Source organism: Patella vulgata, chromosome 4 (genome assembly GCF_932274485.2).
Source record: "Patella vulgata chromosome 4, xgPatVulg1.2, whole genome shotgun sequence".
Lineage (NCBI taxonomy): Eukaryota > Metazoa > Mollusca > Gastropoda > Patellidae > Patella > Patella vulgata.
Genome location: NC_065882.2, coordinates 27,787,699 through 27,808,431, shown reverse-complemented (window position 1 = coordinate 27,808,431; position 20,733 = coordinate 27,787,699). Strand labels below are relative to the sequence as shown.

At 34.4% G+C, this 20,733-nt stretch overlaps 1 protein-coding gene across 1 annotated transcript in view; it reads left to right on the top strand.

The window, feature by feature from the left end:
• Positions 1 to 20,733, top strand: part of LOC126819637 (uncharacterized) — a 123,558-nt gene that overhangs the window by 42,422 nt on the left and 60,403 nt on the right. Inside the window, exon 2 of the mRNA XM_056100401.1 lies at positions 2,384 to 2,447. Within this exon, the coding sequence (XP_055956376.1) occupies positions 2,384 to 2,447 (64 nt within the window). The remainder of the gene's footprint in view (positions 1 to 2,383; positions 2,448 to 20,733) is intronic.

Sequence of the window (20,733 nt, the reverse complement as noted above, 5' to 3'; positions counted from 1 at the left end):
AATCAGTGACATATAAAATATTTCAAATTTTACAAGAATCGTTCCACTTTCAAGAACACAAACACTAATTATCATGTGGCACACAATATCATCCCATATTTTGTTGATGTAATTAGTCTTAATGGTAATGTTAACCACAACTCATATCAAATAAATAAAAATATTAGAACTTAAAAGTATCCCTCCTTGATGTTGTTATAAATATTGAAAATTATGAATGTATGTGATCCATTTCGTTAGAATTTATTGAATTTTAATATCCATCAGTTCTAGAAAGTATCTCGTGAGATGCAGTAAAAGTCCACTACATTGTAAACACATCCTGTATCGTTATTAGTGATTCAACGATTAACGAATAACGCACTGGTGCACTTGTTTTCGTTGGTCTACATATCAAAAGCGTTTCACTGCGTACTTCCATTAAACCTATAACGTTTTCTTCTTCTAATAGTGTTTGACGTCCGGTCCGCTTTCACCGATGGTGATATCGCAGACAAGTTGTCTTATTTTACTATGCTTATGGCACGCGCAGGGATCTTTCCTGTGGGAGGAAACCGGAGTACCCGGAGTAAACCCACGAGGTTGAGAAGGCGTCCCCATTTCCAAGCCACACCAAGGATCGAAACCACTACCGTAAGCCAGCGGCGACACTCTAGACCACAAGCCCCCCCCACCCCCGCCCTATAACTGTCATACACCGGGGGCCTGTTTCACGAAATTTTAACTAAGATAAAATCAAATTTTAGTAATTTGATTGGGTAATATTAGATTGATTTTAGTGCTTAGCCAATCAAAATTGAAATATCTACTAAAATTTGGATTTTATCTTTAGTTAAGATTTCGAGAAACTGGGTCCAGGAACCTATACTTACAGTTCATGTCACCACGTGTATGCAGTAAACGTGCACTGCCTTGTAAACATTCATAGACAAGCCCTACAGCTACTTAAACATAAATTATGCAAGAGCTAAATCTGCCTATTGCAGGTCTTTCTTTAGACCTGAAATGTTTTCTAAATTATTAATTAGACATTAATTAACTTATCCAAGCCATAATCAACTCTCGATGGCATCGGATTTCTCCGATATTAAATAGTTTAGAACAGTTCAGCCATATTTTGATTTAAGCTAAAAATGGAGGAACGAGACTTAGCTTCGAACAACCAGTACGGTGGTTGAAATTATTGCACACGTCTTGTCAAACCTTCAAAGGCTAATATCTTCGCTCGCAATAGAGTAATTTGAATGAAATTTTCAAATTATTCATTTTACACTATCTATTTTCGAACTATTATAGCAAGAATGGCTAGCTCTTTATCTAAATCTTACATAATGTATCTTTAAATTCATATTCCCAGGGCAATGGTAACGAGTATCATCAGCTCATTAACATTTGTAGTTCGTATTGTGTAATCACTGAATCTATTCTGCTATAATTCCCAATAAATACAATGCCCCAGTTACTGTTGAAATCTGAATATATAAAGGATACGTATATCAGATGATCCAATATAATGTTCATAGTATATATGAATCATCGTGCATGTCTTCATATTCGGCTAATAAAGTTTTGCTTTTATTATTAGTATAGACATCAAAGAGACATCTATTTTATTTCCTAAAGTGAAAACAGGGTTCCTCAAATACACATTCTGATCTTTGGTTAATATAACTTATTTGAAACAATAGGACGTACAAAAAGGGCTCACTGTCAAGATCCTACAAAAATATTAATCGTCATTTGAAATAGGACAGTCGAAAAAGGACAACGTTAGACACACTTCAACCATGGTCATTTGGGACAATATTCTACCGATCACTGTAATCCCATCTAATAAAATATATTTAAGAACTATTTCTAACCTCCCCAGTTTACACTTTACAGGCCTAATATCCAATGCTATTCCAAGTAAAGAATATTGAAGTAGTTTTCATTACTCTCTTTTAAACTGGCTTTAATGCAGTTTATTTGTATGCCTTGATATCGTAATTGGGCATCATAAGATATTCAGCAAAACTGATTAATGTTAATTGCAGACCCGAAAAACTGCTCTTAAATTTTTTTTTTAAATCAGCCAATTACAAATAATGGGAAACTCGTGCTCGTGTCAGCTCTGCAAATAACTACTTATACAATAGAATAAACTAAAGTAAATATAGCAACTTTAAACTTGTCTGCATCTGTTTATCTAATTCAAATGCATCTAGAAAAGTGTTGGTATAATTCCAACGTGTCGGATGAGATTAGGATTTGTTGAAAATTGAAAAGAACAACTATTAATCTTATTCAGATGAGTCCCAATCCCACACAAGATAACATCCACAGCCAACAAGGAATACCCATTTTCCTCTTTTAAAAACAAATGTTTTTTTTCTAATTTCAGATATGTTTTGTGTGTGTTATTGTTAGTGTTTATGCAAACTGAATCAATAAGTGCAGCATTAAGGGTAAGTGGATTACACACAACTATTTATTTATATTTATTTATTTATTTATTTTTTAATGGTAGAAAATATTGCTTTATTTACTCTTTTCCTATATATAACATTATATTTTTAATTAATCAAATGAATAACAACTGCTGAGTATTTAATCTTTAATTTTAAGAATACTTCTTTTCTCGAAGTCCTCCATTTCTTTCAGTATAAAAGCTACATTATATCTTAAATCGTGGAACTTTAAAGTCAGAACCTCAAACATTTTAACTGATCCATCACTTAATGTCATTTTCATATTACTATTACTAACAAATACTCACCGGGAGATTAGAACGCTACAATACGGAAACGACCTTCTGAATTCTTCGATAAACATGGAAATATTCACTATCCAGAAATGAAATGAAATGGGATTTAACGTCCTACTGTTCTGCTCCGAACTGGGCTAATGAGGGAAATTTTGCCCGGATAGCGGCACTACGGTCTACTCTTATATCGAATTCCAACTGTCAGGGATCTTTTACGTGCCCGCCAATGTGTATACGGGACCTCGGTTTTTCGTCCCATCCGAACGACTAGACAGATGTCCTTGCAAGGCCCTCCGTCCTGCATCACAGACAAGGGGGAACCACGCCGGAAAATCTGGATGAACTTTCTCGACCAGTGTAGGGATCGAATACCCGACCACAAGGCTAACGAGTCTTACCCACTTAGCCACCGTGAACCCCATAAACCAACCCAATAGATTTAAGTAAACAATAACCCTGTCCCACAGGGTCCACTTACCGTTTCTTGATTGATGATACTTTCCGTCTCTTGATTGATGATACTTTCCGTCTCTTGATTGATGATACTTACCGATATTAATTTTACTCACCTTCTAGATTGATGATACATATCGTTTTATATTGGGTATACTTACTGCATCCGGTCTTTTTACTTACCACCTACTGTTTGTAATGATACTTACCGTATGATACCTACCGCATACATTTTTGATTTCACTCACCTTTTAGATTGATGATACCTATGGTTTCATATTGGGCATAATTACTACTTGCCGCCCTTTTACTTACTACCTACTGTTTGGTGATACTTGCCGTATAAATATTAATAATTATTAAACGGCATTTACAAACTATACTTTTGCACGCCAGATGCCCCCCATTCCGATACTAGTTTCTTTCTCTCTTTACCACAACTCGATTTTCGCGTACCCTTTTCCGTACTATGAACATCAGTTAATCGTTTCGCTAACCACACTACGTTTCTACTCCTTTCTATAATTAATTTATATATATCCAATATAACTTAACTTTTTGACTAATTTTTTTCTGACATTACATATTATAAAAGTACACTATATAATAGTGGGATCTGAAAACAAGCCGGAGCTTATATAAATTCATCACCCCAGGGATATAATAAAGTACATTGTATAAGATTGTAATCATAAATAATATACTAGTATAAAATTAAACAATAAGTGCAAAAAAAAAAAAAAAAAGAAAAAAAGATTAAACACGATATGATTTAGAACAAGTATTGCCACCTTCGAGATACACTAATTATCACACAATTAGTATTAAAGACAAATAAATATCTATACATCTATGATAAGTTATGTCAATCAAGACACGCCAAGCACAACCCAACAGTACATATTTAGTATGGTCAATTAAGGTAAGGATATAAGGATATTGATAAGCAAAATGAGAAAAACACGGCGAGTAAACAATACGTATAGCCAATAAATGAAAAAAAAGTAGTAAGTATGCCCAACATGAAACGATATGTATCATCAATCTTAAAGGTGAGTAAAATCAAATGTGTATGCAGTAGATATCATCAACGAAAAAGTATATACGGCAAGTATCACCAAACTGTATACCCAATATGAAACGATATGTATAATCTACTAAGCAGCAAAAGAAACGTTAGGTTGGTATATTACTCTGAATAGACGCATTGCATAATACTTGCCAAATGTTTTATTGCATATTCGTGACCACATCTCCAACTTTACCTGAGCAATAAGACTCCTTCCCAAACACAGAATTGAACCCAGGAAATGTTCTCAAAAACGCAACCTGACTCCTGAGATGGTAATGTGTTCTCCATGATTTTCATGTAACTCATGCTGCACGTGCTGTTCACCGGGACCAGCCCTATAAATTGCACCCCCATACCTGGTTGAATCATTCACACTACAACGTTAGCAGCATGCCACGACTTACGACAGCTCAGAGGAACCATTTGCTTGGAAGACTTGACGCTGGCCACACTGCCCAAGCCGTTGCCAATCACTTCCAGGTCAATGTTCTGACTATCTACAGGCTTCAGCAACGCTTTCGGGCCACCAACACCACGGATGTTCGCCCCCGAACTGGTAGACCAAGGGTTACCTCAAGGCGACAAGACCACCATGGTGTGCGACAGAACGTGGAGAATCCCTTCACACAGGCATCCGAGACAGCACGTCAGACAATGGGAACACACGGAAGACCCATCAGTACCGATAAAGTGCGCCGACGTCTCACCACAGAGAACATCCATAGACCTTACATTGAACCGATCCTAACCCCTCGCCATCGACGTGAACGTCTACAGTTTGCCCAACAACACCAGAACTTGCGACACAGTCAATGCAGAACTGTTCTGTTCACAAATGAGAGTCGGTATTGCGTATTAACTGCAGATGGCAGGACCAGAATATGGCGTCGACGTGGCCAGCGTTATTCTGACCAATGTGTCATGGAAGAGACTCATGGGGAGGTCCAAGCATAATGGTTTGGGGTACAATCGGCAGTGGGTCCTGTGGTGTTCCAAAATCTTGGTCCAGGGAGGGGAGGCGGCATCACAGCAGTGTGCTACATCGATCAAGCTCTCAGACCCCACGTCATGCCACATTCGAAACAACGTTTTCCAGCATGACTTTCTACAGCAGAACGGTGTAAACATTATGCACTGGCCAGCCCTAGTCCGGACTTAAACCCGATTGAACATCTTTGGGATGAAATTCAGAGGAGACTTAATAACGTCGTACCGAGACCAAACAAAGCCGATGGATTACGCCAGGCTTTTCTGAGAGTGTGGTTCCAGGTGCCAATGGCGTTCATCAATCGTCTGGTTCACTCCATGTACAGACGCTGTGCTGCTGTTAATGACACTCGCGGTGGACACACCACATACTGATGTATAGACTGTGTACAGACTCTAAACCTTCTCGTGATGTCTTGGAATTGTGATGAATTAATCACTAATGTGTCAACATACTGTTCACAAGAAACTGCTTTGATCCATTTAGTAAGTCGTTTTTTAGAATGATTTGATTAAAGTGACTCTCTGATTTTGAAATCGTACTGACGTTGTTTTTTGGTGTTTAGTATATATAAAATACCGATGATTGAACCTTCTGAAGTTTTACAACATGTCGATGTCGTCGCCCATATCCATCCGCAGGGAAGCATTATCAATCAAGAAACGATAAGTGGACCCTTTGGGACACGGCCATTGTTTACTTAAGTCTATTGGGTTGGTTTATGAATAACTGAACTGCAGTGAATATTTCCTTGTTTGGCGAAGAAGCGAGAAGGTCGTTCCCGTAGAGTAGCTTTCTAATCTCCCGGTGAGTACTTGGTAGTAATAGTATAGTTTTTTTTGTCTTGCTCTAATATAATTAGAGCAGTATAATATAAATGTTCGCTGTTCTCCATGGTGTGACCGCAATTACAGGATGGATTATTCGAAATATGCATTAAAAGTTTGTGATAGTTCACAGTACCTTTTTGGCACCTAAGTCTAATGTGGATTATTTGCAGTCTTCTGTCTCCTAGATAAGGGGTCGCTTGGTCGTTTTTGCATAAATGATCGTTGAACTGTCTTAACGTTGAACTTTGCTTAATGTCGTCTGTGAGATTATTCCAGGAAGAAATGATAGAAGGGAGAAAGGACTGTTTATATATTGTTGCTGACGCGAATATATTTCGATAGTGAGATTGGTTATGTGTAGCATGAGGATTTAATGTAGCGACTTGGGGTGGCACGAGCAGTGAAAACAATTAGATTGTGTCTGGAACGTCTTTTTTAAGGAAATAAAACCGGATTCTTCGTATATAATTTTATGTGATGTTCCTCGAACAAGTCCAGTTACTGTTCTTAGGGCATCAAGCTGGAGTTTCTTAAGCTGAAAAGTCTCCTGGCCTGTACAATTGTCCCATAATACGTCTGCATGGTCACACAAATTATTTAGAGTGGCTTTTTAGATAATCTGTACTTAAAACTTCGAAAATGGTCAACAGTTTTATTGATTTTGGATATGATGTAGTTTAAGTGACCCGTCCAGATGCATGATTTTCCAAGATAGACACCTAAATGTTTATGAGAAGAGACTAATTAAATGGGAGTAAACACATTTAACTTATAATTTTATACTAGTATATTATTTATGATTACAATCTTATACAATGTACTTTATTATAACCCTGGGGAGATGAATTTATATAAGCTCCGGCTTGTTTTCAGATCCCACTATTATATAGTGTACTTTTATAATATGTAAATAGTGTCAGGACCCCCCCCCCCCCCCCAACTGATCCATCAGTTAATGCCAATTCCATTTAAACTGAAGGCTCTAATACTCTATTTAGGAAACTGGTTGAAATAGCTACATCAACTCTCCATTTTAAATTTTCTAATCGAGCGAATCTTGGCCGACTATCATTGGTATGTGAATTAATCTTTTGTCTCCTTGATCCAAATACAACACTCGCTAAATCATCATGGAATACTTTTGGTATTTGCAATTCTACTATATCATCTTTGAAGATCTCCTGCATGTTAAAGATGAAGTAGATTGTTTTAGTGCTGCTTTTAACAGAGTTTTCAGCCCTGTAAAAAAAAACCAGAAGTAATATTTCCTCCGTTAGACCTGTTTCAAATTGTTTTAAATCATCATATTCAACCTGATTTCCTTCTATTGAGGCTACAATCACTTTTAATATTTTTCTGAAAACATCTAATTTATTAATTTGTTTAATAATTGATTTATTTCACTTGGAACTCTTTTTCCATTAAATTTTGGGATCGTTAAGAAATTCACTAAAATAGAGTGACGTAGGGCCTAATATTCCTCTTTTATTTGCTATCTTTTATAAGCACAACAGCAACACCAATATCGGTAGATCTAATCCCTTCTATTGAGGCTACAATCGCTTTTAATATTTTTCTGAAAACATCTAATTTATTAATTTGTTTAATAATTGATTTATTTCACTTGGAACTCTTTTTCCATTAAATCTTGTGATCGTTAAGAAATTCACTAAAATAAAGTGACGTCGGGCCTAATATTCCTCTTTTATTTGCTATCTTTTATAAGCACAACAGCAACACCAATATCGGTAGATCTAATCCCGTTTAGTTTCTGTAAAATTATACACACGAAACCAGAGTTATTGAATTCACATTAGCTTTAACATTTATCTTCAGTCTTTATGACACACTCACAGCCTCAATGACAATGAGACATAATACTCATAACAAATTATTAGGTTAGGGGATGGGCCGAGAAAGTTCATCGAGATTTTCCGACGTGGTTTTCCCTTCTCAGTGGTGCAGGTCGGAGGGCTTGGCAACGACAGTTGTCTAGTCGTTCGGGTGGAATGAAAGACTGGGGTCCCATGTATACATAGCGGAGCTTGGCACAATCAAGTCAAACAATATTACCACTTCCCCACGCTTGTCTCGTGTGCTATAAAATAATAGCTACAGAAGTAACAGGGCGTTGACTGAAATTTAACTTTTCCGACTTGTGAGTAGGACATATAGAGGAATTCTATTGTGATAAAAATAATATTGCTAAATATAACGTAACTGTTCTATAGTTAGAAACAAAAGTATAATTATATCATATAAGAACTACTCTTATCCAACAAAAATCAAGAGAAAGGTTAATGTTCTAGTTGTTTGTTCTACATACATTTACTCTTCTACACCCACGCACTTTCAGAGAAATATGTGTGAGTGACAAGTGCATGCTGGTATAACTGATAAGACTCTAATAGGTAAAGAAAAACCTCTAAAACGTTAAAAGAATATTGTACACTTTTCTGTGTAAAATTCCCGCTTTTTATTCACAGGTTTTAAAATGCTTTAAACCAATACATGCTATCATACACTCAACTTATCACAGAAAGGTTAAGGTTAACATAATCAAACCAAAATAAAACAAAACAGTCAGTGAACGGAAACGACGTTTCATGTGTATTACCTGAAATACCCACTATATTTTTGACAATTGGGCGTTAAGGATGAATTTATTTATTGTAATTTATGATCTATAAATAGTTGTAGCAGATATTATTAGATAAACTGAATTCAATGAGTACTTAATTTGGCCAATGGAATAAAACCGAGTTCAAAAGAAGTAGCTTATAAAAGGTTTACTTTGAAAACTTAATCTAGGAGAAAATTAGAGACACATTTTCTTCATGTGTTCCACATTTATATTCAAACATCACCTTTAATGAGTGCAACTGTTTCTATTTTATTGGTTTCTAAATTCAATGAATTGATAATAAAATTACAAGGCGAGAGTGAGATTAATGGGGTACATGTGAGTATTAGTAGTGATATTTGCTGAGTTTAAGGATTTTGGAGACTTTTCTTTCATCTTTTTTTAACATGGTGTTACATGATAATATAAAATATCAAGCTAAGGGTGTAACTAGGACCAGCCATCAACGTATTGTTAAGAACTGGGTTTGATAATATTGCCATTACTTCTGATAATTGCCAAGTCAACATTAATAATGCCAACATGTATTTGAAACAAGTTTATTCCTCTAAGTCGTCGAATTAACCTTCAGTCTATGGCAAAAAGTGAGGTATTTAAATAAGAACATTTAAGATTGACCAAGTTAGCCTTACTCTTTAAGTGCACACCGCATTATTCTATTCACTAGTGTACCACGAAAGAAACCTTATGGTTCCCTTAAAAGTGGCATCATATGTTCTAAAAGCAAAATTCTCCTCCTAGTACCCGTCACTTTCTGTGGAGTTGTTCAGAAATCATAAATAATTAAAATTTGATTGCCTCCAAGTTCTTTCTGGTTTTAAGATTTATTATACAAAAGACGTACATCAGATTATAATTTTAGTTGTTCGAGTTATCAGAAATCGTCTTACGAACATAAACACTGTGCATACATTATTAAATCAATCGGAGAATAACTTTAGTATCTAAAGTCTCCACGAGAGTTTTAAAAAGTAATCAACTGAAACAACTCCGCTAGAAATTATCTCATGAACAGGTCCACTATGCATAAAGTTAAAGGCAATGGAAAGATATTTAGACCATCTACAAGTGGTCACGGTCAATGACTCTGAAAGTAATTATCGATAATCGTTGATGATCAATATTTATGTTTCAGGGTCAGAGGAAAATATAAAAAAAAAATTGTGTAAGCATAAACATTTCTGTAAATTTCAAGTCAATCGGATTATAACTTTAGCCTTAAGAGCCCTACAAGTTTTTCAAAGTGATCAAGGGGGATAACTCCCGACAGTAATTATCGGGAATCGTTGAAAATCAATACCCCCCTTCCTCTCGTGAACACTGCGTATCAGTGTCAAGCTTAATGAGGGTTATAACTCTGACAATACTTATCGGAAATCATTTAAAATCAATAGCCTCCTCATCTTATGAACATAACAATGTACGTAAATGTGAAGTCAATCGGATAATCACTTTTGACAGACCGGCGAACCGACGGACACTGATAATAGATAGGGCTGACGACAATATTCGACCATATTTCAATATTGGCGTATAATGACACGGCCTCTTAGATTTGGGTCGGTTTCATTAGATTTTGTATGCGGGATGCTAGTTTGTCTTTGTTGATAATTTTACAAAGCCAGTAATATCACTGATTTTGTGTTTCACGGTCGAAACCTTTAGCCAAAAATGGAACTAAAATTAGTAAATAAGCCAAATTCCGCTTAATTTTTTGGTACAATAATGTAATTCTATAAATCTTGACCTGCTATCATATTTTTCCGAAACTATTTATTTCTTTTTAAAGGCTCACATAGCCAATAATATCTGTTTGTATCAAAACCATGAAATTACTCTTGAAGATGATAAAATTAATAAAATGTGACCTACACACATGCCGTGACGAAAACGCAAGTAAGAAAAAGAAATATACTAAAGGTTTGAGGAGGTTTAGCTATTAGGGAACTGATGAAATATTGGCTTTTTGATGTGGTACTAAACTAGCTCCTATAACATGAATTGCCGACATCAATAGGACTATAATTGTCTTTAGCTAAAAACTTAAAAGTAAAGAGAACAGATCCATCTACAGCATGAAGCTAATAGATTTAACCAATCCATTAGAAATACCGAACAGATGAGATATAAAATTCTAGGATGATTTCATATTAAAAAATTCAATTGCTATGCAGAACTTTAATACCTACTTAAAAATTGATGCATGTATACTTTAGAGCTCACTTAAAGCTAATTGGCCTAACATCTGTGGTAATGCCAATCCATCGTCTTAATCTAAGTACTTTAGGTACCGAAATTAAAAGCTACATGAACTTAATTCGAATCAGATTTCATTATAATTTTCTGCATTACAAGTGGTTGACGTAAAATCTTTCTATGCCCTAATCCGGATATCATTCGTGAACAACAGCCTTGTGTGGGCGTTTTATACCATCCTATGTCAGGATTATATGTTAAGATGGATTTTATAGTATATAGGTCGTACATTAGTAGAATGTCCTTTATCAATGTAATGCTGAGTCTTCCAAAAGAAGACATTTTCAACAGTAGGTCAAGATTTAAAATTCTGTCTTGTTTATTTTTTCACGATGAAATATGTTCTAAAGATGCCGCTTAAACATTAAATCCGTGTACATGTATCAACCATCATGAGAATTTAAGAGATGCAGAATTAAAATTAAAGATTCAATCAACAGATTTTTCAATTTTTGCCACAAGAATCTCGTTGTTGTGTTTTTGACTCAATGCATTTACAACAACTTTATCTCGGTATGGTTCGCATTTAAATTATTAAAACATCTGTCGAAGTCGGTATTTCAATTCCAATCAAAATTCTTGTCTTTAATCCATGATAACATTAAAACTTATATATACATGCCACCTGCAGAGGGCCAATACAAGATTCCAAAACCAGATTTCTGTGTGATGAATAATCATCTTTTGTATCACGTAGTTAGAGGATTTATTGACAATATGGATGACAGTAAAACGAAAGCCTGTGAACTTTCTATATGGTAGTGTGTTACGTGCTGTAATAGACCTAGTATATGTCTCGTAAACTCACTTGGACACTTTTTTCTTTGACTCTTGTTTGAGGTTTTGACTTTCTAACTGTTTGATAATTTCATATTATAAATAAAAAGATAACATTTTTGTTGTCTTCAAAACATGTTTATATCAAGAAAATAAAAGGAGTTGACAGGTTAGCTTTGGCAGTACTGTGGTTTGACAATTAATTAGGAATTTGTAGGTATATTGGCTTATTAAATTTATGTTAGGAGTAGTAGTAGTTTATTAACGTCTCGTCAGTTATAAATACCTCACATTCAAAATTGAAATATGCTTAGAATTAATAGTTATGAGAGACGAGGCCCGGAACTGTACAGCGCCCCCGGATCCATTCACTTAATTTTATATTTGTTTATTTGGTGCAATGTCTATTTTCTGTCTTGTCCGCAGGTTTATCTTGTAGATTTTTGTTTTACGTGTAGTGTGGTCCTTCTGCACTTACTATTTATATAGAACATAAATATCGGGGGGGGGGGGAGAGAAATAAATAAGCATAGTAAAATACAAATAACATATAAAACACATCTAAGACAGAAATTCAAAAATAATTATCTAGACTAGGCTAAGAAAAAAGAGAACACATTCACGAACATTGGTACACAATTTGCCTCCGTTTTTTTTACAATATCGCAGCAGGTTTTGGCACATAACTTAACTATTTCATTACTGAACAGAATAAAAGACATTTTTATCAGAATTATTAAACGATGCAAAGTTTGGATACACGACCATTTTTCTAACTATATATAAGAATTTCTTTCGAAAACAAATAAGTTTCCGGGTATTACATGGCTTTTCATATTTATATCTAAACTATTTAAATGACTCTGAACTCTCACCTAGCATACCATTGTAAATCTACCAGTATTGAGTAATAGTTTATCTTATCGTGACTTAACACCTCTTACAATCAAAGCTTAGTATACAATAAAGACGGCGACACGTCTGACCTACAATTAAATACTTATCTAAGATAAATGTTGTAAATTCCGTACATACATGAAGCTGACAAGTAAGTAATATTATAGCAGACCACGAGGTCAAATGAAAGATTATCTATAAATCTTGAAGTTGAATTCGAATCTTGATTCCATTTCAGTCAACTATATGTTTTACATACTTTTAGTTGTAGTAAATCACACCACTGACAACTTTGGTCTCTGCTCTAACTTTGATTACATCGCAAAATGCCACTGAAATAATCTCGATCTATGAAAGTTTTGATATATTAGTCTTAATATTACCTAATTCTTGAGATGTTAATGTGTGTATTATTTTTTTTCATTTTAGGCGTCGTTTACAAAAAAAATAATTCGTTTAAAAATAATTTCATCAGATGGCGTTTTAGAATACAGAGTTCATTTCTCCAATTATTTATTCAATCACTCATCTTGTAACTGATTTTATCTTTCAAGAAATTGCCTTTATTATAGTTTTTGTCCGGTTTTTATTCCATAATCAAGATAAATCTGACATTCAATTTTTAACAGTGACATAAATACTCCCGTTAACTATGTTATATAAGGTTTGGTTTGCTGCCATATTTGCACTCTCTGTTAGGTGGTAAGATAAGCCCGTGCCTAAATAAAATGATAATTACAACCATTCCACGTGTTAGATTATTTCTTAGATACAGCTTTAAAAAATCCCTCCAAAACCCAAGAACAATTTATTCCTTCATTTATGTCGTAGGAATCTTTTTCTGAACTGAAGAATGTTACAAATCTCCATTTAGCCGTGTGACTAACACAATAAATACTATATCAACGTGCAGCTAAAATATATAAAATAAAGGGTAGTTATTTCTTAGCCTACAGACTACAAATATTCATTCCCACAACGGTCTTTATTTTATTAGGGTTTCACAGAGCGTAGCTTGTGTGAAACACTATTGTTTTTGTTCGGATTCTTCTTCTTCTTCTTCTTATTATTATTTTTTCCATTTGAGCATATCTCAGAAACTACTTGTCGGATCGAATCGATGTCTTCGGTTTTACTGGGAAAGTGGGTTTGACTTAAATTTTAAAGCTATTTCCAACGTTCTGCGACAATGCGAAATGTCCGAAATCACCGAAGTTGTCGTTTTTCGATATTTTGCCGTAATGTTATCAATAATTGTCGGATTGTATTATTTGATACATTTTGACATAGCCGGAGATAAGGCTCATAGCTACAGTTCTTTGGATTTTTTATTTTCGACGAATCTTAGGAGATATTAGGCACCAAATTTTGAAAATTTAAATTTTTACGAAAAACTTTTTTATTAATAAATATTTTTATGTGGTATTTTACTTAGGGTTAAAGAGTCATCTGATTTGACCAAAAATGGCAACATTTTTTGCCACCGTATTTTTCCTTAGCCCCCATTGGCTAATTCAGTTTTTCAGGCCTGGATTAATGATTTATTGTTCGATTTGTATAAAACAAAGTTCATAATTATGCTCCGTGGTCCAAAATGTCATTTTTTTTGGTTACCGGTAAAGTTGCCTTTCGGCAACGGAAGTGACGTAAATTTAGCAAAAACTACAATTTTGAGAGTTCGGTACCACTTTTTGAAAGCAAATATTATTTTTTTTTCAAATCTGGTATGACTGAAAGGGTGTGCCATGTAAAGGCGCAGAAAACATCGGACTCACTTTTTTTAATTTCGATTTCGTTTTCGGGTCATTTCGATTTAAAGGTGAAAAAGGGTGAAACAATGAGCTATTTACAACCCATTCAGGCTTTTCATATTTTAATACATTTTTTCTCAATTTTCATAAACTAGTAGCAATAATCCATACGAAGAGAATGTATGTGAAAATTAGTTTGTAATATAAGCAGTTGCCGAGAAATGGGCAATTTTGCATGAGTCACCTTTTACGCTAGTTTGCCTGTAAAAGAGTCAATTATTATTCGATTTCCATAAAAGTGACACCATTTGATACATAATGTCAATTTTAACTAGGTCAAACCAATTTAACATTTTCAATGTCACCGGAAATGACGTAATTTGGGCAAAAATTGTATTTATAGCCTTCAAACCAGTAATTTATTCAAACGAGTCGTATTTGTTATTTGTTTAAAATTTTGATATTTGATTCCAATCAACTAATAGAATGAACCCATACGATCATATAGATATCACAAAATGGTTTCTAACTTGTTCAGTTACGGAGAAATAGCCGATTTTCAACAGATAACTTTTCTTCAAGGTTTTTGGTCCATAAAAAGTGTCAATTATTATTCGATTTTCATAATCCACAAATAGATTAAACCCACACGATCATACAGATACCAAAAAATGGTTTCTAACTTGTACGGTTGCAGAGAAATAGACGATTTTCTACAGGTCACTTTTTAAGGTTTTTGTTCTATAAAAGTGGCAATTATTATTCGATTTACATAAAATTTTCACCATGTGATGCCTTATGCCATTTATGATTTCATAAAACTAATTTAAAATTTTCATTACCACAGGAAGTAATGTAATTTTGTCAGGATCACTTACATGTAACAAATGTATACAATGAATTGATATTGCCGGATTTGGTTGATTCTGCGTACATTTTATTTGATGTGTGCAATGCTTATATGGAAACCTGTTTAATGGTTTCATCGGTACCGGAAGTGACATATGTTCAAGGGTAACGGGGCACCGGTGAAACCCGTCTTTACTGCGTCGCAGTTCTAGTTTAATTTAATTTAATTATTCTCTTATTTAGAATTAAGTTTCGGATGGTACTTCTCAATAAAATAGCTTTCTTGCCTGTATAATAATGTAACTATGACATTGTGACGTCATAGACTATTGTTAATTGAATTATTGTTTAATATCGCGGTGAAAACGTTAGCATAAAAATGCAGTTTTATTTTGCCATCTTTAATTTCAATCATATATATGTATATATATAATACTCTTAAAATAAGTAGGGGATATTCAGAAACAAAAAAACCCTGCGAAAATGCACTGCTGTTTTTATTAGAGGTATTACCAGTGTATGTTAATAACAGGCCAATTGCCTACACATGAACATAAACAGTTGATAGGGGCGGCTTATCTGACGGCCCCATTTCACTCGCAAAGAGATACACCGTCAAAAGTGAAAATGGACTTTTTTGATTTTTGTCTTAATAGTGAGTAATTAGCCCACCAATCCTCAGACATTCAGCAATTCGTCGTGGCATGCTCCTAATCAACCGTCCAATCACGATTTGTGGCAATCTGGCCTACTCCTCTTGCAGTGCCACGGCCAATTCTTGCAGTGTTGTCGGTTGACGTTGACGTCGACGAACATGTCTCCCGATCAAATTAAACCTAACACACTAAAGCAAAGATACGCTAAACAATAAATCTTATGCAAGAACCGATAGGAAAGCAAACATGGATAGATAAACCAGCATGCGGAAGTTTTCATCAACCCTTCCTTGAAGTGTCAAATTTGACAATGAATCCCTCCTACGTGTATGGCGCTATTACGTGTCGCATGTGCAGCTTAGTGGTTCTGTTGGGGCGATAAGTTCTTCATCTGTGAACATATTCTCAAAGCATGTCATATGTCCATGACTATTTATCATATCGCAACCTGCATAGTTATTTGCATTTCAATATCCCTTACTTTTTTTGAAGAGTATATATTCCAATTAAAAACATCTATCCTGACAAGGAAATAAATAAACACATAAATCCATGTGTATCAAAGCTTTCGAGTCCGCCGGACTCTTCAACAAAGACACGAAAAAACAAGTGTAGCTATTTTAAAACAAGTTTACAAGCTTCTATATGTTTAAAAGGACATATATATATATATATGTAGTAAATTGTATAATTTGGCAGCGAAGCAATGCAATTAGCGCGAGAATCCTGGGACTATTTGGAGCATGTTAAACTAGTGTAAAGGAGGATACTTATATATTAACAGCCACCTGGTATGTTATGAAAGGAAGTGATCTTCTTCCTACTGTTATATTATCAACAAGTGTCTGTATCCTGTTGATTAATATACAGATAGACAGAAGGTACTTTCCCGTCAATCTGATTTTAAGTCCTCTCATGCAACATTACAAAATGGCAAGGAAATTAAAGCCATACAACTCTTAGTATAGCAACCCCACTTTTGAAATAATATTAACAATCTGCCAACAGCAGCTCAACATAAAATCATACATCCACATTATACCTGCACCTACTGCCTGAACCGTGGTAAATTTTAAATGGATTTCGTCCATTGTGAACAAACTACTGAATAATTTTTATTACAAACTTGCCTATGTGTTTGAAATCACCCCCGGTTGAATAAAATCCATTGCACAATTGAATATCCCAACGAAAAAAAAAGTTCTCTCTTGAAAAGTCAATGTTTTTGTTTGTATTTTCATCACAACATTGTACATGTCACGTGATGAGCTAAACTATCTTAATATGTTAAAGGGGGCAATGGTTGACAAAATTTGACAATCACGTGTGTTGCAATCACAAAAACGCGCGAACTTTCCGATCGTTTGAGTTTGGGCAACAAAAATGGCAATTGAAGATAATAAAATTAATTTGGAAACAATTGATTGTGAGTCTACTAAATTTTATTCACAATGAATATATCACCGATTACACGAATACTCGTAAATATTGCTTTTCACATCATCATCGCCCCATAATTGTAAATACCCTGTATATTTTATATATTTTAATAAATTATATTGGGCCCTACATCCCTGTCAATTATATGCAACTCTGTAGCTAACATTTATAAATAAATACACTTTATTTCATAATTTTAATTGATAATATTTCTCAATAATTTCCATATTTAATTCACGTTCCGACTGTTCACGTCAATAATATTCCCGATTTTAAAATTACTTTTTTTTGTTTTATTCGACAGATACTGAAATCGAAACATTGTTGATAAGAACAGTTCGGGATGTCTCAACATCGTTTATCGTCTTTATAAAAATGTATTTAAAACAAAAAAATCACTTGTCAAAAGAGGTATCGCAGATTGCGTGTATTATTGGGTCTTGTGAGTTAATTATGCAGACCGTGGGAAAATTAAACCGATGCGCGGTATGATTTGTTGTTGATAATAATTTTTGGTATTTATATAAAAAAAATATAATAACGTAATATACTTATTCAATGATTCAATGTCCTCGGCTATTAATTTTGCCGAGGCAAATGTAAAATACATCGGTATTTACGGATTTACCCCGGCTACAACAGATTGCCGAGGTTAATTGACAGGACTGCTTAAGTTCATCAGGAAATATTAAAGGAATGTCAATCTTTTTTTCTGCGCCTGTGTTCAAAAGAAATAATCCCACCCAACTCTCTAACCAAATAATTAATACAAGACGGAAACTAAATAACGGACTACGGGCGTATTTATGTTTGTAAACGCCCAAACTCATTAGTGGGTCCATGAGCAATAGCTTATTCATACACAAAATTGTCGTAAAAGAGACAAACACCGTAACGATAGACAAGTCTTGCTGAGATACCCATAGACGAAATGATCTGTCCCGATAAGTGACGTAATTCGCTTCCATTTTTGTATTTTTCGATGTCCAAGTTTGTGATGAGTTCAGTTTTACAAGAGAGAACTTTTTTATTCGCTGGGATATTTAGTTGTACAATGGATTTTATTTAACCGGTGGTAATTTCAAACATACAGGTAAGTTTATAATAACCAAAGTCAAGTAGTTTGTTCATAATCGAAGACATCCGTTTAAAATTTACGATGGTTCAGACAGTAGTAACATGTCTATCGTAGAAAATAAATGAATATACTGATAGAAGGATTATAATTACTGCTTCCACCAAGGAAGACCAAATAGCTTTTTATTCAGTGTTCTTAAATCTTAGTACTTGATTCATAGTCCTTAATCCTTGTTTCTTTATTTGTTGTCGTATTTCGGTATTTGTTTACTTTTATTAAAATGTGTGTATCTTAAAATCAATATTTGTTTTACAAATCAGACATTTGTCATATTAGATTTGTAAAATGTATATTTGTTTAATTTAATTGTATTTTAATTATTATTATTATTATTATTACAGCATATTTATAGTGCACCCTTTCATATAACATGTATATCATACATAAACAACAAGATTAATGATAAAATTTCTATTAGAAAATCAAAGTATTACATTTACATTTCATATATCTGAAAACATTATTTGTAACCTTTGTAAATTCTTAGAACAAATCATCTTAACACATCTTCTAAATATTGTAAAAAATAAGAACCTACTTTCAAAATATCAAGTTGGTTTCCAAATAAATGAATCGACAATAAATCAACTATTAGAAATCTATAATATTAGATCAGGGTAAATAAGTTAGCTTTATGTTCTGTGATGTGTCTAAGGCATTTATTCGCGGTTTTTTTTTCAAAGGTTGACTTATATAGTTATATAACTTGGGTGGCAGTAAACGGTTATGTGGCTATCTAAGTAACAGAAACAGGCTGTAGAATACGATGGTTTTACTTCAAACTCACACGGGCGTTCCACAAGGGTGTGTTTTAGGGCCGTTTATATGAATTACAAAGAAGAACGGTCCTAAAACACACCCTTTATATGAACCTTGTGAACGCTCTAACATCAAAAGTTATCTGCCGATCTGTATGAAATTTGCATACGTCATTTAAATTAGTAAAGAGAAGAATCCTATTGAATTTCAGCAATTTCCGTTTATTACGTCTTAGTTCAACCTTGTTAATGCTCCCTTGATGAAAGTTATCATCCAATATGTATGAAATTTATATGCATCATTTTAATTTGTGAAACAGAGGTCTATTGAATTTCAGCAATTTCCGTCAATAAATTCTAGAGTTATGGCGGTTGTGAACCTTGTGACAAAAGTGATCATCTAATCTGTATGAAATTTATATGCATTATTTAAATTAGTAAAACGAAAAAGCCTGTCAAATTTCAACAATTTCTGTAGATTACTTCCAGAGTTCAGACCCTTGTTTCAGTTTGTAGAACCTTGTGAACCCTCAAACGGCAAAAATTATAATCTGATCTGTATGGAACTGTCTTGTCAAGGCCCCAATTACCTACAAAGGAATAAATATGCGACAACCCTTGTCGACCGCCCGTTCGATTTAGCTGCTGCGGGCGTTGTTTCGTTGCCTGGCAACCTATCTTTTGATTTAATCATCAATGAACGTTGAGCAGCAGGTCTGGGTCGGATTCAAATCCAGTTAAAATCCGACACATAAGATGACATCGAGAGTTGATTATGGTTTGGGAAAGTTAATTAGTGTTTAATTAATAGTTTATATAATATTTCAAACCTAAAGAAAGACCTGCAATAGGGAGATTTAGCTCTTGCATAATGTATGTTTAAAATATAATTCAATTAAACAAAGATCCAATTTACAAATCTGATATGACAAATGTCTGATTTTAAAACAAATGTTGATTTGTAAAACAGTAACTCTTCAAAAAAAGTAAGGGATATTCAGAAACAATACAAAACTGCGGAAATGCACTGCTGTTTTTATTAGAGGTAACAAGTGTATGCTAATAATAGGCCAATTGCCTACACACGAACATAAACAGTTCATATAGGCGGCTTATCTGACGGCCCCATTTTACTCGCAAAGAGATACTTTGTCAAAAGTGAAAATGGACGTTTTTGATTTTTGTCTTAATAGTGAGTAATTGCTCCACCAATCCTCAGACATTCAGCAATTCGTCGTGGCATGCTCCTAATCAACCTTCCAATCACGATTTAGGGCAATCTGACCCACTCCTCTTGCAGTGCCACGGCCAATTCTTGAGTGTTGTTGGTTGACGTTGACGTCGATGAACACGTCTCCCGACCATGTCCCAGACATGCTCTATAGGGGAAGGGTCAGGACTCATGGCTGGCCAAAGCATATGGACAATATGGTGACGCTGGAGGTAGTCATTCACGACACGGTGGGCACGGGCATTAT